This window comes from Moschus berezovskii, chromosome 6 (assembly GCF_049115385.1).
Source record: "Moschus berezovskii isolate FMDL1 chromosome 6, NW_MosBer_1.0, whole genome shotgun sequence".
Lineage (NCBI taxonomy): Eukaryota > Metazoa > Chordata > Mammalia > Artiodactyla > Moschidae > Moschus > Moschus berezovskii.
Genome location: NC_142465.1, coordinates 88,277,261 through 88,304,894, shown reverse-complemented (window position 1 = coordinate 88,304,894; position 27,634 = coordinate 88,277,261). Strand labels below are relative to the sequence as shown.

The 27,634-nt window shown below is 40.9% G+C and overlaps 1 protein-coding gene across 5 annotated transcripts in view; it reads right to left on the bottom strand.

Moving 5' to 3' along the window:
* Positions 1 to 27,634, bottom strand: part of ITPR2 (inositol 1,4,5-trisphosphate receptor type 2) — a 639,393-nt gene that overhangs the window by 77,865 nt on the left and 533,894 nt on the right. For all 5 annotated transcript variants that reach the window (XM_055395002.2, XM_055395004.2, XM_088837263.1 and 2 more), the window contains 4 exons: positions 26,469 to 26,664; positions 21,870 to 21,962; positions 8,407 to 8,537; positions 7,114 to 7,279 (listed from right to left, as the gene is read on the bottom strand). In XM_055395002.2, the coding sequence (XP_055250977.1) occupies positions 7,114 to 7,279; positions 8,407 to 8,537; positions 21,870 to 21,962; positions 26,469 to 26,664 (586 nt within the window). The remainder of the gene's footprint in view (positions 1 to 7,113; positions 7,280 to 8,406; positions 8,538 to 21,869; positions 21,963 to 26,468; positions 26,665 to 27,634) is intronic.

The following is a 27,634-nucleotide window of genomic DNA, read 5'->3' as shown; positions in this document are numbered from 1 at the left end:
TGAGATGACTATAAGAAAGAAAGGATGGGTAAGAAGAGTTCTGTGTGCCCAATACAAACTTTTCCGGAAAAATGAGAAGACTACACTTATGCTGTGTTTCCCACCCAGAACGACTAAGGTAAGGGCACATATCCATTCAGCAGCCAGGCATTCCTATTCTTCTTCTCTGCTCTATTTTTCTCCTAGTCCGTGTCATCATTTGACATTCCACGTATGTTAGAAAATAAGCTCCAATGATGACAGTGCTTTTTGTCTGGTTCTGCTCACTGCAAGATCCTACTACACGGTGGATATAAGTATCAAACAAATAGGTGAATGAATGACCTTCATGCATAAGTACAGAAAATAAGAGAATAAAACAACGCATAACATATAAGAGAATAAAATCACACACAAAGTCTAGAGAAGGAACTAACATACCAAGAGAAGAACACAGACACTTTCCTCACAAAATAGCCTTTATTTCCTATTAAAGCATCTAGAAAGAGCTTCAATTCCAGGAATCTGACTCCTTATGACAGGAATTCTGACCTTGCTCCATTTTGTTATTCTGTTGCACTTCAGCCTCTAGTAATTCAAAATTAATGTGGACAACAGAGCCAAACTGTTTCCAGGCTCATTGCTTCAGCTCTGTCATGTGTTCATCACCGCCCTATCATGACTGCCTTCTGGATCCCTAGCATTTGTTTTCTGAATCATAACTGATACACCTGGTCATGTCTTCAAGGCTTAGAAGTCCCATCTGCTCTCATGACCTGTCACAGTACCTACCTCTTCTGCAAACGCTACTGTGAGTATCCTTGGACTATTCCTAGAGCCAATTTCTACTGTGGAGAATCCCTTTTCTGTTATTTGATGCTATATTCCCCTCTGGATCACAATTTAATACCAGACTGTTCCAAGAACCGTTTCTAGATTAAGCACAACTATTTTATAGCCTGCTAATCCGTTCCGTTCCATCGCTCAGTCGTGTCCGACTCTTTGCGACCCCATGGACTGTAGCCTAACCAGGCTTCTCTGTCCATGGGATTCTTCAGGCAAGAATACTGGAGTGGGTTACCATTTCCTTCTCCAGGGGATCTTCCCGACCCAGGGATCGAACCCGGGTCTCCCGCATTGGAGGCAGACGCATTAACCTCTGAGCCACCAGGGAAGCCCCAGCCTGCTAATACAACCCCCAAATATCCCATGTGTTTAAATCATTCTTGAAGATATATTATTATAATATAATATATGGTATATATTTGGGCTTTCCTGATAGCTCAGTTGGCTATCTTTACAGAATATCTTTACAGAATCTGCCTGCAGTGCAGGAGACCTTGGTTTGATTCCTGGGCTGGGAAGATCCCCTGGAGAAGGGAACGGCTGCCCACCCCAGTATTCTGGCCTGGAGAATGCCATGGACTGTATAGATTATGGGGCGCAAAGAGTCGGACATGGCTGAGCCACTTTCACTTTCAGTGGTATATATTAGATCTTACATGTAATAAGCAATTCCAGAATGAATGCATATCTAGATATACATGATCACAACACTTTATACATATTTCTGCCTTTTGAGGGCAGAAGATAAAGAACCCTTAAGTTACTGAGGTCACAGGGATTAGCAGCAATAAGAACTTGAAACACTTTTCAATATTTAAGTTTCTAGTTTATTTTAAATGTTCACACTAAATTTGTTCTACTTTACAAAACAGTTGTCCAATATAAAAAAATACTATTTAAATTTGCTGTTAGGTTAACTTACCTAAATGGCCTCTCAAATATTTGAATAAATATGAAGTTTCTGAAAAATACACTACATTGATCTAATACTTCTTGATGTGTGTGTGTGTGTTAGTTGCTCAGTTGTGTCCGACTCTTTGCGACCCCATGGACTGTAGCCTGCCAGGCTCCTCTGTCCATGGAATTCTCTAGGCAAGAATACTGGAGTGTGATGCCAGTTCCTTTCTCCAGGGGATCTTCCCAACCCAGGGATTGAACCTGGGTCTCTCACACTGCAGGCGGATTCTTTACCATTCGAGTCAGGAAAGCCACTACTTCTTGATATCTCACACTATATATCCTTGTGGATATGTGCACGCCACAGAAACTATACCCTACATGTAACAAAATTTGGAATAACTTGGAATTAGTGCAATTAAGGTTTTTGTCTACAGTATATAGTAATTTAGGACTTACTTGCTTTGTTTTCCTTTATAAGCAATAAGCCACATAAGTATAGAGACAATGTTAATTTGGAGGTGACTAATTGGATAGTCATTCATTAAGCAAATATTTATGAATAATCCCCAATACATACTGAGTTGGCCAAAAAGTTTGTTTGGAGTTTTCCATTACATCTTATAGAAAAACTCGAATGAACTTTTTGGCCAACCCAATAACTGGAAGCATAAAAATGGATAAGATGTAGATATTGACCTCCTAAAGAAGAGAAGTTATCATGTATTGAAAGCTTACTTTCAGCTAAGCACTGAGTTAGGGATTTTTATATACAAGATTTCATTTATAGCCACCACAACCCCAAAACATGGCAGCATATTCTTCCCTTTCAAGGTGAAAGAAGACTTGGCTAAGATCACAAAGCCAGGATGGGGAACCATTGTAGACCCACATCTATCGGACTGTAAAGTCCATTTACTTTCTATAATATTGCAAGGCATAGTATCCAACAGAGGAGATAGGACAGTGGAAAATTGTGTATAGGACCCTAGAGCTAATCGTGATTGAAAAATTTAGGAGCGAATGTGTTAGCTTCTGATTAGTCAGACCAGAGAAAGCTGAACTTATGCAAAAACGGTTTTAGATGTGGGTCTCAGAGAGAGGGTGGTCGTTCAACAGCCTCAGAGTTTGGGCATTCTAACAGAAACACCATAGCTGAAAACACATGGAAAGAAAGAGTTAAAGATGAGTAACACAGCTGAACCAGACCTTGAGCTATAAATGGGAGAACAGTGGAAGGAAAGACAGGCGAGAAAAGAAGAGGCCCAATTGTGGGGCATCCTACATGCCAGGAAAATCCGAGTTTTTGAGTTACAGTCTGTACAGTGCTATTGATGGCCTTTTGAATAAGGAAATGATGAGCTCAAAGTGGAAAATTCTGTCTGGCAGCACTGAATAGGTCATTTGGGGGTATGAGCCAGGGTAAGCCTGAAAAACCAAGGTGTGGCTGTGGGAATATGTGGAAGCAAGTGAGTGAGATTGTGAAAACAGATTCATTAGCACATGGTAAGTAATGCACCTGGAAGAGGATAAAGGAGATGCTTAGAATGATGGAGAAGTTGCCAGCCCAGTAGGTTGTCATTAATTGCAATATGGAAGTCAGGATAAGCTGCTGGGTTAGAGGTAGGAGATGGAGAGGCACGATGGACTGCTTCGCAGACATGGTAAAATTGGCTGCCAGGAAGTCATACCTTTTAAAATGTCAATCAACCATGGAAAACAAAAGATGAAAGTTTGGAGAGAGGCTGGAGCCTTGGCTACATATTTGGCAATAAACTGCATAGAGCAGTGTTAAAGAGGTCAGCAGAGGGAAGACACAAGGAGTCAATGATAAAATCATGGGCTGGGAGAAAGTCTGAGACCTTGTGATGGACCCAGAGAATGTGCAACCTGAGCTACAAGAAAAGGTCAGCAGGAAATTCATGATGAGGGTTGAGACAAACACTTCAATTTGGGGAAGAAGCTTAATGTGATATTTTAAGGAATTTATAGGTTACAAGCTTTTTGATAGCTTTGGAAAACCAGAGAGAATTTTGATATTGAAGGGAAGCTCAGAGGAGCAGGAATGAGGGTGAAGTGACGCACTTATTTTGCTTTTTTGTTGTTAGAATAGGGGAGACAGGATCATGGCTTAGGATGAGGTTCACATTCTACTGACAGATTTTTCCAAAGAGCCCATGTTTGGGAGGCAGGGTTCTGACATAACAGTCATTGTGATTGTGAAGTAAAAGGCTTTGAGGAAGCAGAGTAAAGGCAAGACCACGAGACACAGCAAACTCTTCAAAGGCAGTTATCTTTCTTCCTCTGTGAGGCTCACCCTTCTGTTAATAAATAATAACTCTCTTCTCAAATCCCCCAATTATTGTACGACATCTTCCTGACGCCATGTCAATCTTGCGTTCCTCCATCTAATCTAGACATATAAAGAGAAGGCTATTTTTTGTGTCATTTCCTTCCAGCAAGTCCCTCCCCAGCACTGTGCAATCTGGTCCCTGCCCATATCCACATGGAAACTCCTAAGACTCCAAAACCTCCTAAACAAGAAATTCAAAGGCTGTGTTTCAATTCATGTTCCTGGCCTTCTCTGCTTGGGCACAGTTGATAATCTATTACCTTCTTCCCAAGGCTACTTTCTCCCCAAGACTACTTTCTCCTTTCACATGCCACCTGTGCCTGGTTGTCCTCACACCAGTCACACTGGATAGTTCTTGTGTGTATGTGATCCCCTTTCTCTTCCAGCTTTTCAATGCCGATGTTTTCCACTTGAACCCCATTGTCTCCTCTTCTTACTTGGAAGCCTTCCTCCACACTCCAGCTTTTTCTATCCCATTCAGGCTGAGGACTCCCCAATACTGTCTCCTTCTCTGAGGCTCAGACATATATGTTCACCTCTGTGCTGGGTGTATCCCACTGGGGTGTTCAGTTGTTGTTTAGTCGCTCAGTCATGTCCAACTTTTTGTGACCCCATGACTGCAGCATGCCAGGCTTCCTTGTCCTTCACAATCTCCTGGGGCTTGCTCAAACTCATGTCCCTTGAGTTGGTAACATCATCCAACCATCTCATCCTCTGTTGTCCCCTTCTCCCTTCTCCTCCTGCCTTCAATCTTTCCCAGCATCAGGGTCTTCTCCAATGAGTCAGCTCTTCCCATCAGCTGGCCAAAGTATTGGAGCTTCAGCATCAGTCCTTCTAATGGATATTCAGGGTTGATTTCCTTTAGGATTGACTGGTTTAATCTCCTTGCAGTCTAAGGGACTCTCAAGAGTCTTCTGCAACACCACAGTTCAAAAGAATCAATTCTTCAGTGCTTAGCCTTCTTTATGGTCCACCTTAGTACAAAACTCATTTTCAGTACTTTCAAGGCCAAATTCAGCCTATGCCTACCTAAAATTGTTTTTCTTCTTCCATTCTCAAACTCAACTTTTGGTACTACCATCCACCCAGGCATTCACATTCTTTCATATCCGTTACAAACCACTGAGATTTAAGGATTCTGTGTGTGCTTATGCATGCTCAATCATGTTCTACTCTTTGCAACCCCATGGACTGTAGCCCACCAGGCTCCTCTGTCCATGGGATTTTCCAGGCAAGAATACTGGAGTGGGTTGTTATTTCCTCCTCCACGGCATATTCCCGACCCAAGGACTGAACTAGTGTTTCTTGCATCTCCTGCATTGGCAGGCAGATTCTGCCTCTCCAATATTTAACTCTGTCCATTACCCCTGAATACTGCCATCACTACCTGTCCTGGATCAAGGTTTCTTTACCTCTTATGGACAATGGAAATAAACTTCTACCTGGTTCCTCTGCCTCCAGTATTGTCCCCCGATGAAGAACTTCCCATAGTTGCCACAATGATTGAAAATAATAATTACACCCTGTATCTTCTACTTAAAATTCTATAATGATTCACTATCTTCCATAACACTGTAAGGATAAAGTCCAAACTTTTTAATATAACAGGTCACACATGGCCTAGCCAGTCTCTTTGGCTGGCATACCCTGCTCTGAAACTTTCACTTTAGCAACATCAAACTGTTTATAGGAAATGAAGATTCTTTTTGTCTGTTCTCCTCTCCATGCCTTTCCTTATGCTAGCTACTCTGCTTCTTCCCACTTTCATATGGCTCTCTCCTTTCCATCTTTTACCATGAGCTCCATCACCATCTCTTCCAGGAAACTTTTCCCAACTTTCTCATCTGCCCTCTACTACAGACCATTACCCTGAAGTTTAAAGGTTAACAACCTTTAAACTTGTCTATCATTTCCCTTAATGCATTCGACAGCAATGGTATTTCCTTTTTCTATATTTCACAATAGATTGTGGATACTCTGGAGACGGGCAGAGTATCCTTGTTTCCTTGGAAGACAGCTCATCTGGCACACTTCCACCTGTCGGAGTGACGTGGGAAAGGCTTGGATGAGCCATTCAGGGAAAAGAGACAGGTGACAAAAGGTGAACTGAGGAAAGAAGGAGATTGCTGAGGGTGCAGTTTAAGTTACATAGAATAAACGTTATATACTATATAATGAACGTTGAAGCCCTTATGCTTATTTTGTGACTTCAGCTCAATATGGAAAAACAGACGTGGAGTATCACGGGGGACTTCTCTGGCAGTCCAGTGGTTAAGACTGTGTTTCCACTGCAGGGGGCTTGGATTCAATCCTTGGTTGGGGAATGATATTCCACATGTTACATGGTGCAGCAGGCAAAAAAAAAAAAAGAGAGAGAGCAAAACTACATCCATATTATAGCTTCTATAAAAGAAAAGGAGGGCAAAGGATCATAGGGTGACTAAGCCAGCTACAGAGACAACTAAAACCAGAAAGGGCTGAGGTCTATGAAGCAGAGGGTAGAGCCAAGGACATAATGAGGTCAAAAGGAAGGCTGGGTGGGTCTGAGAGAGGAAGAGGAAAAGGACAGGGTGTGAGAGATGGGGGGAGACAGACAGAAACTGGGAGAAAGCACAACTCAGAATCGAAGACAAAGTGCTGCCAGTTGAGTAAGAAGTTCAAGCTGCTGGAAAACTCATCTGTGGATTCATAATCTAACAAAATAAAATAAAAATCATTCTATTGTTTAATCAATATGTTATTGTGATGAAAAATCTGTTTGCCAGTTGGTGGAACCTTCTGGCATTTTGCAACACATGCTATAGTTAGAGAATCATACAAATGGCAGAAATAATGACAAGAGAGCGCTGGGATGTGATTCTTCTATTTCTGGAGGCACAGTATCCCGGTCCAATGCTCAGTTACATAATCTGAATTTTGTCCAGCTTTCATTTTGAAGTAATTTTTCCCAAGGCATGACAAACAAAAAATCCTTCCATCCCCTCCTTTCTACTGGGCAGTTTCTTTCTCTCTTATTTTAGTATCTTGAGAACACTTACCACAGATGAAGCAGGTAGTCTTTAGGATTTCTTCTTTTTTCTGTTTTTCACTTCTGAGATCGGCAAAAGTATCAATGATAACCCCAAAAATCAAGTTCAGAACGATAATGATAACAATGAAGTAAAAAAGAAGGTCATACACCACACGGGCAGCAAACAAGGGCTCCTGAAATAAAGCATTTAAAAAACATTAAAAAAAACCCTCTATCGTGTATATGTATACAAACTCACATTTTCAAGGCGTGTTGATTTAGCATATTGTCTAGCAGAAAGTATATATTCAATAACTGTTTGCTCAGTGACTATAAATAGTATTCCAAGTTGGGAAAAATAAGACCCATTTTCTATCTTCATTTACTTTGTAGGTTTTGTGAGGAAAACTTTCCAGTCTGTCCCCAGACTCCTTCCATGCACTTGTACTTTTCTTCTCCAAAGGAAGGATTTATCAAGGATTAAAAATCACTTTACATGTAATTACGCTAAACGTATTTTGGTGCAGTGGGCTCCTACCCCAGGAGCTACCCAGAAGGTAAACAAATGCCATTGCCAAAGGTCAGAGAGACTAGAAATTTGAGTATCTTCTAATGAATGGTCTGTCCATTTCTGAAGGAGATTTTGCTCTTGGCCTTATAGGGTCAAGTACATTCAACTCAAGCGTATTTCTCCTTGATAAATGTTATTAAAATACACATTAGAGATCAGATAGTCTAGGTGTTTCACAGATGAAGAAACATGAGATGGATGGACAACGTGATGCGGCTGACCAGTTAGAGGGCTGAACTTGTTCAAGCTCCCAGTGAGGGACTTGAGATGCTGCCACCAATGAGAAGCTTTTCAGCCTTGCCACTTTAATATACGAAATCCTGCTAGAATCCGTTCAGATGGGATATTCCTTGTGGACAAATAATAGAGGTTGTCCCTATTCAGAGGCAAAGAGTAAATCTCCACGCCTGCGAAAACTGAGAGACAAGAGACAGCCTGGTTTCTGTTATTTATGTAACAATCAAACTCCTCCATAAAGTCAGAAGTCATGATTTTGTTGCTGTCATACAATATACAGTTCAAAGTAGGTAAGATGTCATGCCCTACTAACATATATAGATTTTTAGGACATTTGCTATTTCTACGGAATTCTATCATACAATGGGTTGCTTTCAATAGCTACCATTATATTTTTAGAGCAAACAACATAAAATGGAGTACCCTATAAACAAAAACTGGATTGTAAACGCTGTTAAGAAAGCTTAAAAAAAGATCATGTGCTCCGTGAAAAACTATTTTTCTCCAGCTTACATCTTTTGATGGTCTTCTTAGCACGTCACCCACGCCTCCACCATTCCTGAGGCCCTGGTTCAGGACAGTCACAATGCACATAAGAAGAGTGTCACACGTCCTTTCAATCCCATCTTCATATTCCTCATCAGCTATAAAAACACAAAGTCAAACTGTACAGCAAACTCACGTTTTTTAAAACACTCTTTTCGACATCTAAAGATCTGTTTCTTCATAACTGTGCCAGGACACTTTTTTGAAGCCATATATTAATAACACATTTTCTATGTGGCATCCCAAGACTGACATATACTGATAAAGCCACATGTATAATACCCCCAAATCACTTTTTCTTCTATCAGTGGAAAATGACAGAATGAAAAGGATGAAATATAAGAAAGTTACTATTCATTGCGCATTGTCGTGGGGTGGGGGGGAGTGCCATAAAACCTTCTGAAAACAATCAACTCACCCAGGAAGAAAGAGCACTACAGGGGAAAGAATGTGTACAAGAAAGCTAGGCGAGCCCAGCTTCAAATTCTACTCTGTTCCAGAACCGGGACTTGGGCAAGTTATTAACCTCAATGTACTCATCTGTAAAATGGGGAAATCTGTGTAAGGATTAAACCCTTTGGAGGGTTGTTTAAGGATTTTACTTAAGGTATGTAAAAGGCTTCGCACAGAGATTGGGATACCCATAGTAAGTGCTTACAAGTTGAGGGCAGATATTATGTCATTTCTTTGGTAAGTGACTACACTTTCTGAATGACTAGCGCAGTGCTACAATGCATTTATGTGAACAATTTGTTTCATGTGAATAATTTATCTTATGTGAATGTGTTTATGTGAACATTTGCATGCTAAGTCACTTCAGACATGTCTGACTCTTCGTGACTTTATGGGGACCATAGCCCGCCAGGCTCCTCTATCCATGGGATTCTTTAGGTATGATTATGGGAGTGGGTTGCCAAGTCCTTCTCCAGATGTGAAAATATTTAGGGACAAATAGAGAGAGGAAAGAAATTACTATGTGACAGAAAAATTTCTGGTTTTATTTTTTAAAAAATAAAATTACCAATAAAACTGTTTATAATAGCCAGGACATGGAAGCAACCTAGATGTCCATCTGCAGACGAATGGATAAGAAAGCTGTGGTACACATACACAATGGAGTATTACTCAGCAATTAAAAAAATACATTTGAATCAGTTCTAATGAGGTGGATAAAACTGGAGCCTATTATACAGAGTGAAGAAAGCCAAAAAGAAAAACACCAATACAGGATACTAAGGCATATATATGGAATTTAGAAAGATGATAACGATAACCCTGTATACGAGACAGCAAAAGAGACACAGATGTATAGAACAGTCTTTTGGACTCTGTGGGAGAGGGCGAGGGTGGGATGATTTGGGAGAATGGCATTGAAACATGTACATTATCATATGTGAAACGAATCGCCAGTCCAGGTTCAATGCATGATACAGGATGCTCGGGGCTGGTGTACTGGGATGAACCAGAGGTATACGATGGGGAGGGAGGTGGGAGGCGGCTCAGGATGGGGAACACATGTACACCCGGGGAAGATTCATGTCAATGTATGGCAAAACCAATACAATAACGTAAAGTAATTAGCCTCCAATTAAAATAAATAAATTTTAAAAAAATTTAAAAAATAAAAAATTACACTTCACACTAAAAAAAAAAAAGATAAAATTACCAAAATTGGTAGTAACCTTTCAGTCACTTAAAATAATAATAAGTTCACACCAAGTTGGAAATTAGAATCAAGATATCCTAAATGGAGAAGTGAGAAGAAATATATTTTTCTTGTTAGATTAAAAAATGCCATAGTGGTGCTGAATTTTAGAATTATGTAGCCAGTCTGCATGTCATGGTGTGAGTGTAAAAATCACCAGTATCAAAGGGAAAAGAATCCTTCTAATTGTGTGTACATGATCCATTATAAATAGTTTGTTTGGTACTTTGTTATGAAAAGGCTGGTTTTCTTCTTGTAAGCTGACTTTCACCGACTCGATGGACATGAGTTTGAGTGAACTCCGGGAGTTGGTGATGGTCAGGGAGGCCTGGCATGCTGTGATTCATGGGGTCGCAAAGAGTTGGACACGACTGAGCGACTGAACTGAACTGAACTGAACTGAAGCTGACTTTAACATCACATGGATGGGGGATCTGGTATTTGCCCTTTACTCAAGAGTTGCTTCTTTCTAAAACATACACCTCAGGGTATATGCCCAGTAGCACGATTGCTGGGTCATATGATAGTTTTATTCCTAGTTTTTCAAGGAACCTCCATACTGTTCTTCATAGTGGAATGCCAGTTTGTTTGTTTTTTTAAATCAGTTACACAGTGAAATTCAAAATCAGAAAGACGAGGGGGAAAATACATAGTAAAATATTCTGAAGTGGAACTGATGGAAAAATATGACTCCCTTGAAAATCAAATGTTTTCATACCCCACTGCTCACCATTTATTCTAATTCTGACCTATCTAGTGGTTAAGAAAAATCCATAAAATACAGAATCCCAGATTTATTAATAGTGTTGATTAGGAACAATAAATAAATTTGCTTTGAACAGCAAAAAAAATAAAAATAAAAAAAGCAGAACATACCCTTTGAGAGAAGGGCAGAAGTCAGAGGTGGGCAAGCATTAATGCAGCACTGAAGATACTGGCAGGGCCTGCGCTGGACCGTGTACCTCAGAGGTGAGCATCAAGGCCTATTCTGACTTAGAAAGTAGAAGAAATGAAACTGCTTTTGGAGACAGAATAGATGGGGAGGAGGGGTGCTTGTGGTGAAAGCAGTCAGAGCAGCAGAAGAGACAAGCAAGGCAGAGAAGACAGAAAGCTCAGTCTGCAAAGTGCTTGGTTAGGTCCCAGAGCCTGATGGTGGTGATGGCAAGAAGCATGTGAAGAAAACAGTTAGAAACGTGTAAAAGAGATAAGGTAAATTTTGAAGAGAAATATGGTTTTCCAGCAATGCCATCATGTGCAGTATGTCTTATGCTACTCTGCCACGGTTAGACTTTCAAATAATCTTCTATCTAGTGGCATTTATTTATCTAATCAGCAACTGCCTGATCATATGACACCAGTGTTTACTAAAGACTTATTACGTGTGGGTTAATCAGTTCACAGAAGCTACAGGAAAGTGCACCCATTTCTCCCCAATAATGGAGAAGTGAGGTTGTTTGTTCTTTAGGAGGCGAGCTAGTACAATCTACACGCAACTCACATGATTAGCCATTGTGAAGTAAAATAGATTGGCTGCCAACACATGAGGAGAACTGGCTTCCTGTGTGACATGCAAACAAAGGCAGAGTGCCCAGGTCAGGGTCAATGCCAGCAAAAGTCCAGTCCACTCACTCCATAACTAGTGCTTAGGCATGCTGGTTTCACATAGCAGCCTCTGTGAGTGTGGATAATAAGTTTCTACCTTTATGAGATGGATCTATTCACGATTTGTTAAGCCAAGTTCCCAGGCATTCAGGCTGAGAGCCAGGCTCTGAGTCATGGTGAATTCACCTAAGTAAATGCCACCAGGTGGAGACTTACCTACATAACCAGCTGGCTTTCCCCATGCCAAGCCTGCCTCATTTCACTTCATCAAGAGCCCCTGGGCTAGGTACTGGAAATATAGGTTAGAAGATGAAAGTGTTGCAATCCTCGGTAAGCTCATGGTCCTCTAGGAAACACAGGTCAGCATATGAACAGAGGCAACGCATGGGTACCAAGGAAGCAGGACAGATAAGCATCTCATGGGCTGGGGTGTCAGGGACAGCATCCTAAAGAAGGTGGGACCTGGGTTGACTACTAAAAGAGGGGCATCCTTCGCCAATAAGATGAGTGAAGACATACCAGGAAGATAAAATGGGATGAGCAAAGGCAAACAGGCATGAAAGCATCTGGAATGTTTGCAAAATGACACATGGATTGGGATGGCTGGGCTTTGGGACTTGCCTAGTTGCTCAGTGGTTAAGACTCCGTATGGTCAATGCAAGGGATGTGGTTTCTATTCCTGACTGCAGAACTAAGATTAACATGCTGCGAGTGCAGCCTACTCCCTCCCAAAAATAGACCTGGAATGGCTGGGCCTTTGAGGTATACAGATGAATATGGGAGCTGTAAGAAGAGAAGCAGGTAGGAGCCAGATTATTGCAAGAAACATACACCCAGGTGAAGAGTTTTAACTTTATCCAGAAAGCTATGAGGAGGCACTGGAGAATTTTATACAGAAGGAAGGTGATTTACCATCTAGTTGGCAAAATAGTATGAGACAAAACATGAACTTAAATAACCAGACGAATTAACACGTGATAAAAGCCACAGGGGTGGCGCAAAGAGATCAAAACAGAGAGAGCTTTTAATAATACAGATAATGAGAGGGGAGCCCTTCCAATTAATACAGATACTGAGTGTGCCTTGGGTATTCAATAGCGTAAGATAGCAGGAGACTGGCATTTCACAAGGCATGGACAGAGAGCCCCAGAGTTAAAAAAAGAAAACTGCTTAAAGGTGAATAGCAGTATGTAGAGGAGTGTCAGATATGACTGGAGATCAACTGGGAGCTCTCCGAAAAGCTCTAAGGAGTTTGTATTTTAGCTGGCAGGCAATGCAGGATTGTGGAGATCTTAAGTTGGGGTAGGGGAGAAAATATTCAAAGCAGTGATTTCTGACAAGTGGTCTTAGCAGTGATACAGTGGGTGAGCTGAAGAGGAGAGAATGACTAGAGGTAGGAAGACCACCCAGGAGGCAGTTGCAGTAACTCAGGCATGAAGTGCTATGAGTCTGAATTAGAGTGATGGTTGTGAGAATAGAAAGGATGAAAGAACGGGAACTAGAGGGACTCGACAGGAAGGAGATGGCAACGTTAAGCATCAGACTGAAGCTTCCAGCCAGCGGTCCCTTGGGAAAGGATGGTCTCGCTAAACACAGCAACAGAAACTTTGGAAGGAGGAATTGGATGCTCGTGCTTTGATGAAGACAAGGAAAGAATCTCAGATGACTTTTGTTTATGGGATATGAAAATGAGAAAACATTTTAAAAGGCTAGAGAGAACAAGAGAGTTAGGAGTGTACTGTGATAGAAAATTAAGGAAGACAATAATTTAAAGATGAAGAGAGTAACAAAAAACATCAAAATTACACAAGGGTCAAAGGCACTGAGAAAGAAGAAAAGGTCACTGGATTTAGGTCATCAGGAAACGATAGGAAGATGGCAAACAGTGGAAGAGAAGACAGTTGATTCAGAAATTGAAGGAGAGAGTGTACAGCAATTGTTTGCAGAGAAAAAGTTGGTACTGAAAGGAAACAGATTAATAGGATATTAGTTTTGGGGGGGATAAGCGAATGCTAAAGAAGGTTCAATTAGGACCCAAAAGTGTTTATAAGAAAAAAGAATAGATGGTAATATGGAAAAGATTTCAGTCATAAGCACAATGATCGAACTAATGATGGCAAAGGGGGAGTGAAAAAAAACAGAGAAGGTTCTAAAAGAAGTGAGAGAACATAATTGTTTACATGCAAAAAGGAAAACTTAATGGAAACATAGTTTCACGTGGATACATTTTAAAGAACTAAGTATGGGGTCGCAAAGAGTTGGACACAACTGAGCATACACATACATATTCATGTAAGTAACTTAGAACACTGCTTGGCATGTATTTAGGGTGTAATAAATTCTAGGTATCATAATTAGCATTCTTATTGATAGATGGCTGTCAAATCTCATGCAAAGCTATAGTTTTAATACAATCAATAAATTCTGTACTTGAACAACATGAGGTTAAATTATCCTCATTTTCAGTTTAGTAGTATTAGGAAGGATTTTTTAAAATTCTTAATAGGAATGTTTCATATGAGAAAAGAAATAAAAATATATCTTATTGACTCAGAAATAATTCCCCTGATCTGAGGTGTTAGTCTGTATTTTTTTTAATACTGGACATGTTTGAATAAGAGTATTTATTAATGCCATTTTTCTACTGTAATAATTAAGTTACTTTTTTTTAATGGTTTCTTAGAAAGCAACAGATTGCCACTGAGGTGGTCATGTATGGATGTGAGAGTTGGACTGTGAAGAAAGCTGATCGCTGAAGAATTGATGCTTTTGAACTGTGGTGTTGGAGAAGACTCTTGAGAGTCCCTTGGACTGCAAGGAGATCCAACCAGTCATTCTAAAGGAGATCAATCCTGGGTGTTCATTGGAGGGACTGATGCTAAAGCTGAAACTCCAGTACTTTGGCCACCTCATGCGACGAGTTGACTCACTGGAAAAGAGTCTGATGCTGGGAGGGATTGAGGGTGGGAGGAGAAGGGGACGACAGAGAATGAGATGGCTGGATGGCATCACCGACTCAATGGACATGAGTTTGAGTAAACTCCGGGAGTTGGTGATGGACAGGGAGGCCTGGCGTGCTGTGATTCATGGGGTCGCAAAGAGTCGGACACGACTGAGCGACTGAACTGAACTGACCTGATGAGTACAATTGAGAACTTCTTGTGTGTTGGCCTTGAACTTTCATCACAATCAACTCAATATGGAATTGCTGATTTAAAAAAAACTATTAGGGAAAAAAAAATTGAAAACACTGGACACCCAGTAGGAAGACAAAATGTAGAGCAATATAAAGACTGACTGGTGTCTGTTATTCATCAATCTTTTTTATTGCAGTAAAATACCAGAATATATTCAATGTGAATAACTCATAGATGTTGGACATCTATTAACTTCCTTTTTCCTGTATATTCAAATGACTTGAACTTAGAAAATAACTGCAATATATATCACATATAGGGCTTCTTTGGTGGCTCAGGGGTAAGGAATCTGCCTGCAATGCAGGAGTTGCAGGAGATGTGAGTTCATTTCCGGGGTCAGGAAGATTCCCTGGAGGAGAGCAAGGCAACCTACTCCAGTATTCTTGCGTGGAAAATTTCATGGACAGAGGGGACTGGCAGGCTACAGTCCATAGGTTGCACAGAGTTGGACATTACTGAAGTGGCTTTAACACCCACACACGCACATTATATATATAATATGCATATGTACATGCTCGGTCATGTCCAGCTCTTGCCTCAAAAAAGTCTTACTTTTTCTGAAAATCATTTTTTTTTTAAAAGAGAGTATTTTTGTCCAGGAAGTCAGGGAGGTCTGCAGCAAATAAAAGGTTTTTTGTTTCTTTATTCAACCACAGTTGGTTGCCAGCTGCCATGAGAATTTGCTGCCTCTGGGACAATGACCCTACCCACATTCGTGGAGCTTCCTCAGGAGCTGGCAGCTCAGCTTCCCACTCCCCGCGAGGCTTGTTATCATGCTACTGTGTGTGTCCGGGTCTTTTGTAATGTGGACCTGCTGTCCACTAGGTGACAAACCAAAGCCTTCACAAATGCACACTAGGGCTTGCAAATTAAAATTTCATCCTGGTCTTAGACATAGCAAAGTTATTTTTAAATCTAAGTGACACGCGCTGCACAACAAACCCCAGGTTCTAGCTTTCATTCTACTTTTGCTGTTAAACACATGTGGCCAAAATTTCAAGGTGGCCAGGGCTACAAGATCAAATCCATTTTCAATCAAATGGATTTCATCACTTACCATGTCAAATGTAAAAAGGGCACAGAAGGAAAAGGAGATTAATACAGGCTTTCCTGTAGCTTTTAATACTCATTTAGGAATGATCCCTAATGAAGAACAGCTATGGCCACCGACTCTATCTCCCACCAGCCTCTCTATCACACCTCCAGTGCTGAAATCCCTCCAGGATTCTTTCCTCCCTTCTCTGGGAGCTTCCTTTGCAAAATCATACCCAGCTTTCCCCACAACTTCTAGCTCAGGTCCAACCTAAAATAATGGAGACTCTGCCCCTGAGGTGCTATGCCTGGAAGAACTGTCCCCATTTGTCCATAGGAAAAAAGGAAGTTCTGTTCTCTGTATAATGTAGTAGGTAAAAGTGACAGGTTATAGAGGTATTGTGGGAAATTTTTTATTCATGTGCATTCAGAGCTATAATATAAACCAGTATCCAAACAGGCTTTATGACAGAACAGGGTTTCTCAGTCTTAACACTATTGACATTTGTGCTGTGTTCACTTGTGCCCAACTCTTTGCGACCCCATGGATTGCAGCCATCAGGCTCCTCTGTCCATGGAATTTTCCAGGCAAGAAAGAATACTGGATTGGGTGGCCATTTCCTCTTTGAAAGGATCTTCTTGACCCAGGGATCAAACCCGCTTCTCTGGCATCTTCTGCTTTGGTAGATGGATTGTTTACCACTGTGCATTGGCATATGGGGCTGGATAATTCTTTGCTGTGGGGACTGTCTTGTGCATTGCAGGATATCTGGTAGCACCCCTGGTCCCTACCATCTAAATGCCAATAGGACTCTTCCCAGAGTCATGACCACCAGAAATGTCTCCAGACATTGCCAAGCATCCTCAGGCCAGGGGGAGAGGCGAGAACATTAACTCCAGTTGATAAACACATAAAAGAGAAGATTTATTTTTTAAGAAATTGCCTCAGAAGATAATATGCATAAAGAAAATCTAAGCACTCTAGGGGGAAAGGCAATATGATAGGCACAATTATAACAATCTCTAAATTTTAGCTAGGAAATAGATCATTTGTAGAGATTAATCCTTTAATTAGGAGGTGATAACATTTAGAAGGTTGGAACAAAGGCCTTGAATCAGAGATCTACATTGATTTACTAGCTGTGATGTGAATGGCTCTGTCCTTCAGTGTTTCTACCTATAACATGAGGATAGTAGCATTTTTCTATCCTTGAACATGCCTCAAGGCCTTCACTTATGCAGTTCCCTGTGTCTGGATGGCTTTTTCTTCCTCTTGGCCTGACTGGCCCCCTTTTATCCTCCAAATCTCAGTGTAAATAATCCCTCCTCAGAAGGGCTTCTTTGATTGTCGGTAGCCAGGCTCTCTTGTGATTACCTATCATAGCACCATATCATAGTTCCATATTTTGCAACTTTGTTTCCCTCACTATTTTATAAATTTCATAATGTCCAGGATTATCTTTTATTCAACACTGTCCCGAATACCGAACATGATGGCTGGCCCATAAAAGAGGCTCAACAAATATTGTTGCATGAATAAATGAATGAATACTTAAGGTTTTCATAATTATTAATATATCATTGCCATCACTGAGGATCTGTACTGATTTGGCTTAATTTCTAATTTACAAAACACTTCATCGTGTTAAATGTTAAGGTCGAAATATCACAATTAGTGAGAATATGGGAAACAATGACACCAGAATACCTGGCTGAGCATCTGCAACCAGGCCTGGGGAACTGTAAAAAGCCTAAAATTCGCAGACTTGCACAGAGCTGGACAGCCACATCCTGGGACCTGTGCACACACGTATGACCTGGAGGACCTCATTCTTGGAAAGTGGGCTCCCACGGCTCTCACACTGCACCTTAGAGCTTCTGGATGCTGAGTGGTAGACAAGCACCACTGATGCTCAGCTGCTGTGCTGGGTCAGCCTCCTTTACAAGCTCTGGCAGGAGGATCCCTCGTTTCTTTGTTGGTTTACTGACAAACCAGTATTTTCCTCTTAAAATCAAACCACTGTTGCAGTATATTTGTGTTTTAAAAAAGGAAATAATTTTTATTTTCCTTTTCATAAAGGGAATTAACCTTGAATACTCATTGGAAGGACTGATACTGAAGCTGAAGCTCCAATAATTAGGCTATCTGAGGCAAACAGCCCAATCATTGGAAAAGACCCTGATGCTGGGGAAGATTGAAAGCAGAAGGAGAAGAGGGCAACAGAGGATGAGATGGTTGGATGGCATCACTGATTCTATGGACATGAACTTGGGCAAACTCTGAGAAATGGTGAGGGATGGAGAGATGTGGCGTGCTGCAGTCCATGAGGTCACAAAGAGTTGGACATGACTTGGCAGCTGAACAGCAACAGTAACAAGGCAGGAATAGGGTTACTCTACTTGAGATCATGTTGTTAAAATACTTTTGCTAACAAGAAAGTAAATTTTTTAACATTTTTTCATATTCTGTCAAGGAGAAAGAATGTTGAACTGAAGAAGTAACAAGTACTCAAGACAATAAATTGATGTTCAAGGTGGCCGAAAGATCTCAAGAGCTATTTAAATTTAGCCAGCTACTTAAACTAGGTCTACATCTTTGAAATAGCTGTCTGTGATTTTTTGAATCATGGATAATGGAAGGAGAAGAGAAACATCTATAGACCTGAACTTGATATTATGATAAACTCTGCAAACTATGACAAATAAGATTAATGCTGATTCCCCCAGATAAGAGATATCATTAAAAGGATAGTGTGGGAAGAAGTCAGGATCAAGAGAAGGCAGTATGGGTTCTGACTAACCTCAAATTGAGAATACTGGCAGATTTTATGTATTCAGGCTTTGGCAAGGAGGCATTAAGAAGGAGCCTCATGTCATATTTTTTTTTTAAAAAAGAGAGAGGAACATGGGCTAAATGGTAGTTTATTTAAGACAGATTTCTTTGTGGGTGAATAATGCACAAAACGTACCTACAGCAATCTGAAAGTATGTTTTCAGGGGCTGCATGCCAAGAACTCTGTTCCTAGCACTGTCTCCATGTAACATTTCGAGCACCTTTCATGAAAATCTTCTAGAGGTTGGCAAAATTTACTGTTAAGAGCCACAAGACAAATCTTTTAGGCCTTGTGGGTTACATATAGTCTCTAATGCATCTTTTTCTTTAAGGGAAAAGAAAACTTCAATGTAAATAAGTTGAACAACAGCTACATATTAAATATGAAACTTTAAGAGAGTCCTTAAAACAACTCATTCTCTTTTTGCTGAGTTGACTTTTCCTCTTATTTTATTTATATGCCATTCTAAAGACACATACAATATTTGGGATTATAAATAAAGTCAATGATTTCAGTTGCAAACATTCTTAGCCTGAATGCTGTACAGAAACAAGTGACATTTGACATTTTTTTTTCTCAGATTTCCCCATGGGCCAAGTTTGCTAACCCCTGTTCTAGAGCTTATCAGACTTGATGATGACACAAGAGAGAATGAATATACTGCTTAACAGAATCAGGATTCATTAGGACACCATGAGCTCATGGCATGTGAGCACTGGAAGGGACCTGAAACCCAGAGACCATCTGGTCAAGACACACTTCCTCTATTCAGAGGAAAAACTGGGACAGCCTGGGGCTATCGGTTGGCAGAAATATATAAATATAAATGCATGGTTTTATACTTGAAATCCCAAACTCCCAATTATGTGACTACAGAATAGGCATTTATGGCTTGATAGCTGAACCACTGAAGAATGGCATTTTAACTGAGAGTCAGTCAAATATGGGTCAAGAGTGTGGTATGACTGCAAATTGCACTATCCTGAAAATGATCACCCCATTCAGCCTCTTGCCTTGGAGTGTTACACGAAGAGTCATGGCCACAATACATAGGGAAGAATAAGGAAACTGGAGGTGTACAAGCCTGAGGAGGCATATAATGGGATTTCAGAAACTGCAGAGCACAGTAAAGCGACGCAAAGAGAGATAAACTGGTTGGTGGTTTATAGGCCTGAAGTGGGTAGCCAGGAGGTCAGGGAGAAAAGAAGTCTGAGTGGTCACTGCCCACAGTGCCTGGAGCTGCTGGCACATGGGAATGGAACATATGCGTGTGTGCTTTCTCAGCCGTGTCTGACTCTTTACAACACTATGGACTGTAGCCCGCCAGGCTTCTGTGTTCATGGGATTTTCCAGGCACAGATACTGGATTGAGTTGCCATGCTTTCCTCCAGGGGATTTTCCCAACCCAGTGACCTGCCCTCCTTCAGGGGATCTTCCCATCCCAGGAATCAAACCTGCATCTCCTGTATCTCCCTCACTGGAGATACAGGCGGATTCTTTATCACTGAGCCACCTTTGAAGCACAATGGAACATATGAATGTATTTAACTCGCCCTTAATAAGGTCATAGAGAATGAAACATTTAGTCAGTAGAAGGGATTGTTTGTTTTTGTTGGGCTTCAAGCAATAGTCCGACATCGTATGGTAAGAAGCAACTTGGGGAAAAATCCTCTATTGTTATGATTAAACAATGTCCTTCTGGATGGAAGTGAGGAAATCCATCCTTATACTGGGCTTAACTCTTGCTTCCCTCACTTTCTCTGAGTCCAATTTTGCCGATATCACAGAGATTAAATCCATTCCTTTTTTATATATAGAACTCTTGAAATATCTAAACACTTCCTAAATCTCTGCTGCTTCTGGAAATAGATCACTAATTCCTTCTACAATTCATTAAATTTCACATATGTCCTAGTTTCCAAATTCCTGCCACATCCTAAGAGGACAATGTAGAGTTTTAAAAACTTTTTGTATGTATGGTTACATTTGTTCCTTTGCAGGCAAGAAAACATCATGAACCCTATCTGTCTACCTACCTACCTACCTACCTGTCTATTACCTCCTTATCTCACTGCCTGCCTCCCTCCCTTCCTTCCTTCCTCTCCTTTAGGACAAGCCATCTGAACAAAGTCTAGGAAATTTACATAACATATCCAAGACCTAAATCTAGAAAGCGACAGGTCAGGAATTATAACCAAGCCTTTTGAGTTCTAAACCCATGCTTTTCCATTCTTTGTTAATGGATGGATTCTTCTGTTAAAGGTAATACACTGTTCAGTTCAGTTCAGTTCAGTCGCTCAGTCGCATCCGACTCTTTGCGACCCCATGAATCACAGCACGCCAGGCCTCCCTGTCCATCACCAGCTCCCGGAGTTCACTCAAACTCATGTCCATCGAGTCGGTGATGCCATCCAGCCATCTCATTCTCTGTCGTCCCCTTCTCCTCCCGCCCCCAATCCCTCCCAGCATCAGACTCTTTTCCAGTGAGTCAACTCGTCGCATGAGGTGGCCAAAGTATTGGAGTTTCAGCTTTAGCATCAGTCCTTCCAATGAACACCCAGGACTGATCTCCTTTAGAATGGACTGGTCGGATCTCCTTGCAGTCCAAGGGACTCTCAAGAGTCTTCTCCAGCACCACTGTTAGTGAAAGGCTAAACAGTGGGAATGGTCTTGCTTAGTGCATATGGTTTTGCAATATAGTAGCAGCATTTTTAGCAGTATGTACCACAGAGTAAATCTGAAAAATTCTCATGATTAGAAATGATATAAAGAACAAGGTGAGAATACAAAATGTTGGATATGAGAATCCTTTCTCTAGTTTGAAACTTTTAGGTTCTTTTACCCTCCATTCTATTTCAACTCACCATGAAATTTTCAGAGCAACTTTATAACTCCAAGGGATCTTCCCAGCCCTGGGATTGAACCCTGGTCTCCTGCATTGCAGGTGGATTCTTTACTGACTGAGCCATCAGGGAAGCCTCAGGCTGTAATAACTTTAATCAACTAAACATAACTTCGGAATCATTGAGTTCATGCTGTCCTGGAGACCCTTTTACAAACCTGTATTTGAAGCTGGAATTGTAGGTGAGCAGTTGTCCTTTTCGCACGTACTCAGGATTGAAGTTAAAGTCATAGTAGGAACTGCACTGCTACCTGAGAATACACAACAGAGACATGGTATAGAGATGAATATACAAGTGACAAGAAACGAGCAGACAATTGCAAAGGCACATACATAAAAGGTGCTATCACTCCAAATTAGCTGCGTTCCTAAAACTTTTGGTTAAGGGAGTGTGGAACTACTGAAGCAATTTTATAAATAGAGAATAGGTTCATGGGCCAACCCACTAAAAGCCTTTTCTATCTTTTTAAAGTGACTGAGATAAAGTATTAATAATTCTGTAGGTGCTAACCACCCTGTATAACAAGTTTCCCATGGCCAAATGCATTCAGGGCTGTGGCTTGGAAATGCCAGCAGCATGGTCTCCCAGGGTTGTTGGCACCCCATGAGCTCTCAGCCACTGATGCCCGTGGCTGGAGGTGGCAGCTCTAACAGTAAAATGTGGGCTCCTGCAAACTGGGCATAAAGCATCTCAAGGAAGCGAGAATCATTTGCCAGATCCCTTTAAGGATCTTCCTTTTCTTCCTTAGTCCCCAAGGATCCATCTGCTTGCTGGCTTACCACCTACCTCCCTGGCCTAGATGTAACAGAAAATAGCAACCTTCTTCTCCACATAAAAAAGTTTCACATGGTTAGTAACAAAGTGAATAGGTTCATTCCTTGCAAACCCATTTATTACGTGAAGCCACCAAGGAAAGTCCAGAAGATACAAGGACAGGATTTGGTTCGCTTTTTTTTTCCTTTAAGCACATTTCCTTTATTGTCTTCTTGGTTATTTAACCATTAAGTTGAGTCTAACTCTTTGTGAGCCCATGGACTGTAGCCTGCCAGGCTCCTCTGTCCAGCGGATTTCCCAGGCGAGAATACTGGAGTGGGCTGCCATTTCCTCTTCCATCCATTCATTTTTATACACTGAAAAAATATTCAAGTGCATTTCAGGGTAGCACCCCCCAAGGTTAGCCTGGTTGTTTAATGAGAAGAGGGTGGAAATGGGGAACGGTGGCTGGAGTTTGAACATGTGATGAGAAGAGGGGCTAGGCCTGGGTTTGCCACTGACACAAGCCCTGGAGATGAGAGAGCTGGGGTTCAAGAGGAAGGAGGTCACCGATTTCACCTCCGTCTCTCCCGGCACCCTGACTGGGGCAGCTTGGCGGGTATATCACAGGTGTAGCATGAGTCAGGTGGTCAGAGAAAGAGAGAGGTGAGGTTCCTGAGTGTCCCTTATAGCCATTTCCTTAAATTAGTAAATATTTACTCACTTTGTGCTAGGCTCTGAGGGCTCAGAGTTGGGGCCTTGAAGAACCCACAGTCCATTAGGGAACACAGAGATGTACAGACATAATTATAGTTGAATAAAGGAAGTGAAGTACAGGTGAAGTAAAGCAGTACATCAGAAGAGGGAGAAGTGAATTCCAGAAAAGAAAACACAAAGCTTCTCAGAAAAAGATCCATCTTGAGGAGACAGGATTTACACAGGTAGAGAGAAAAGGGTGCAGTTCCGGGAACAAGCTGTATGAAAGAGGGCAGAGCAAAGGCACAGACGAGGCAGAGCTTTCAGACTGAGGATTAAACAAAGCGTTGCACAGCGAGCCCAGGATCCAGCAAGGTTCTGAACCCATAAGACACAGAACCAGAGCCATGGTTGGAATGAATGATGGACGAGCAGAAGAGAGGATGCCATCTGAAGCCATCTGGGAGGTTTCTACAGTTTTCTGGGAAGAGAAAAGGAGGGTGACAAACAGGAGGCCAGTGCTGAGGAGGGGGAAGAGGGATGGCAGGGGAGACACTGGAACCTCCACTTGTCAACACCACCTTCTCTCCAACTCCTTGGGCTCATCTAAGACATGGATTCCCCTGAACACTGTCAAATGGAGCCTCCTGCATCTACAGAGTCAGATTCTACTGGTCCAAAGGTGGGATGTGCATTGTGCTAAATTCCCAAGGCCACTGGCAAATTATCGGTCCCCTGTTCTCCCACGTGCCTGTGATGCTCCTGTCATTCACTCTAGAATCTCAACCTCCTCTTTGCTCCCTGACTCTTTACATTCGCTGAAGGGTTGTGTATTTATACAGCCTTGACGTACTCCCTTTCCTATTTGCGACGAGTTGACTCACTGGAAAAGACTCTGATGCTGGGAAAGGTTGGGGGCAGGAGGAGAAGGGGACGACCGAGAATGAGATGGCTGGATGGCATCACCGACTCTGTGGACATGAGTTTGAGTGAACTCCGGGAGTTGGTGATGGACAGCGAGGCCTGGTGTGCTATAATTCATGGGGTCGCAGAGAGTCGGACACGACTGAGCGACTGAACTGAACTGAACTGGTGTATTTATATACTCCCAATTTCACTTGCTCTCCAGATGTGTATCTTTGATAATTTCACTCAACTCTGGGAGAAAATAGTGTTCAATAACTGAAAGGACAAACTTTATGCTATGTATCAACACCTATAATATATAGAATTAGAAATTAAGCCAAAGCGCCAATACTTTGGCCACCTGATGTGAAGAACTGACTCATTGGAAAAGACCCTGGTGCTGGGAAAGATTGAAGGCAGGAGAAGGGGGAGACAGAGGATGAGATGGTTGGATGCCATCACCAACTCAATGGACATGATTTTGAGCAAACTTTGGGAGTTAGTGAAGGACAGGGAAGCTTGGTGTGCTGAAGTCCATGGGGTTGCAAAGAGTTGGACATAACAGAGTGACTGAACAATGAACAACAACAACAAAATATGGGAGATTTTCCAAGGAAACGGTATCACATACATACACTCTCTATGAAACGAAACGCTCTCAGTCTTTGAAGAATCAAAAGTTTAACTTTGTTAGCTGGTTTTGAGTGCTAGATTTGCATAGCATTTACAAATGCTTTATTTAACAGTTTTCATATAAACACATAAATATTTTTAGTGATGATCTTGACATTTTAGTTTCAGTGCTACTTATTTTGTAAAAAGAAATAAAAGACTTTTAAAATATAATATTTCTAAGGAAAATGTATCCATAATATAATGACACTCACCTACTTTTAAAACAATACAATTAAAATTATTTACTACAAGAGTCATAAAACAATAATGACTATATACATTTGAATTCAGAAATTATGATGCCTAAGGGTCAGACTTACTCTGTATTGAATAAATCAATATGATTATGCCTAGTAAATACCTAAGACAACGATTTTTGAGAATAGGAATTCACAGTTTAGTACAAGTGGAGTTTTGGGTGTATTTGTATAGATGAGCTTTTCCTATAAATATTTATACCTGTAAATCTCTGGATAAAGAAACATTTAAGCAAGAACAAGAAAGGTCATAACAGAAAATGTACGATGTGGCTGTGAACAGACTACTACCTAGGTCTGAAATTCAGTCTCAAGTTTAATAACTTTCCATTTAGGTATACGATGTTTCTATTCTATGCTTTGATCACTTAGACTCTAACAGATTTAAATGCCATTTAATTATCCCATATTTTAAAAGCACCACTAATTAAATCCTGCTTTTAAATTTGATGGTTTGAAGAAAGACAGTGTCATTTTGTGGCTTCCCTTCCCTGCCATGCACAGCCAGTGGAATCACCCAAAGAAACTGTTAGCAAAGTGCAGAAACTGACGTCCATCTAGCAAAACAGGAGAGCGAAACCAGAGTAAGAACGAAGTTTATCCAAAACAACAAATGTAGGCAAAAGGGAAAAAAGAAATCATTAAGGAACATAATAAACAAAAAACCTAAAGTAAGACGGAAAGAATCACCCCTCACATCTCAAGAATCACAGTGAGTATAAATGGGGCATGGCTAACCAGTCAGACAACAAAAATAAATATCACACAGAAATTCTGACAGCCACAGACTCATGGATAGTCTTAATTCTGACAGTGTTAATGAGAATACTTTGAGCATTTTTTCTATACTAAATTTCCTATCTGATGGCATCCAAATCAAAGCATTTATACTTTCCAATTATTCAAGTATAATATAATGTACTGTGAGAAAACATGTATGAAATAATGGTTGTGAATGATGCTGGATATTCTTGGGAGAGATAACCCACAACGGGAAAAAGAGGAGGAAAGAAGGAAAAGAATCTCAAAGCAGTTATCCTGAATTGAAATTGTCAACTGTCTCCTGGAGTGCAGTCAACAACTGTTGAAACTTCTGTACTGAGACCGATGCTTCTTGTACAAAGATTTTCCTAAATAGTACACACTGTCAGCTAACATATAGCCTACAGGTATTTCACACTCATGAGCTCTCAGCAAATAAGAAAATGTTTTCAAAGCAATGAAAGGAAACATTGCCTCCATTAGTGTTTATCTGTGATCCTCTTAACAAGCTATGTACAGGCTGTGAGTGTTCAGTCACTATGTCCAATTCTTTGCCATCCCGTGGACTGCAGCCCACCAGGATTCTCTGTCCATGGGGTTCCCTAGGCAAGAATGCTGGAGTTGGTTGGCATTTCTTTCTCCAGGGATAGTCACAACCCAGGAATCAAACCAGAGAGTTCTGTAAGGATATTAACTGTTTGCATTACCTGTGACGGGAGTTCTGTTTTTCAGCCTATCCACCTCCATAGTGAAGTCATCCTTCAGAAAAAGGAACCCAATAATGGAAAACAGGTAGACAAGGATGAGGGCAAGAACCGCAGTTAGAATAATGGACCGGCCGTTCCGTGTCACACTTTTTATGACATTGAGCAGAGTCTCTTCTCTATATACCAAATCAAAAAGCTACAGAAAAAAAAAAGAAAAGAGAACAAAGGCAGGGGAAAAAAATGTAATGAAGCAACAAGTGAATAAATACAAGGGTAAAAATGAACCAATATAGGTATTTCTTCTCCAGTTGGAATGTATTAATAAACTGCTTTTCAATAAAGATAACCGTAACACAATATATAATGTGCATCTATTGATTTCCTAACCAACAAAATATCAATTTTTTAAGATACAGAAATAGTACAGAAAATTCAAATTTGAATTTAGAATTATAACATTATACGTAAACAACTTAGCTGCTTATTCCCTATTTTTAATCTTTCTAATATTCTACAGTTGCCTCTGGAATAAGTAAAATAGCTAATGTGAAAATGCTGAATTATGTTCACCTAAGTGGTGAATCGGAGAAGGCAATGGAAAGCCACTCCAGTACTCTTGCCTAGAAAATCCCATGGATGGAGGAGCCTGGTAGGCTGCAGTCCGTGGGGTCGCTAAGGGTCGGACACGACTGAGCGACTTCACTTTCACTTTTCACTTTCCACTTTCACATATTGGAGAAGGAAATGGAAACCCACTCCAGTGTTCTTGCCTGGAGAATCCCAGGGACAGGGGAGCCTGGTGGGCTTCCGTCTATGGGGTCACACGGAGTCGGACACGACTGAAGTGACTTAGCAGCAGCAGCAGCAGCAAGTGGTGAATAATTGACAGATTCATTCAATGGATTGTTTAATTAAGGGATTAGAGGTGAGATGACAAGAATTCAATTTTATGAGCCCACTATAATATTAATAGAAAAAGTATGCAATTTAAAAATATTTGAGAAATGTAAACATCTTTCTTAGTTAAACAGGTAGAATGAGGGCAAAATCTATTACTTTAGTATATACTTGTAGAAACAAAAGTATAATACACAATGCTAATTCATTTCCTCTAATGGGTTACTATCAATTTTGTATTTAGTAGTAGAAAATCTATGCTCTAATTA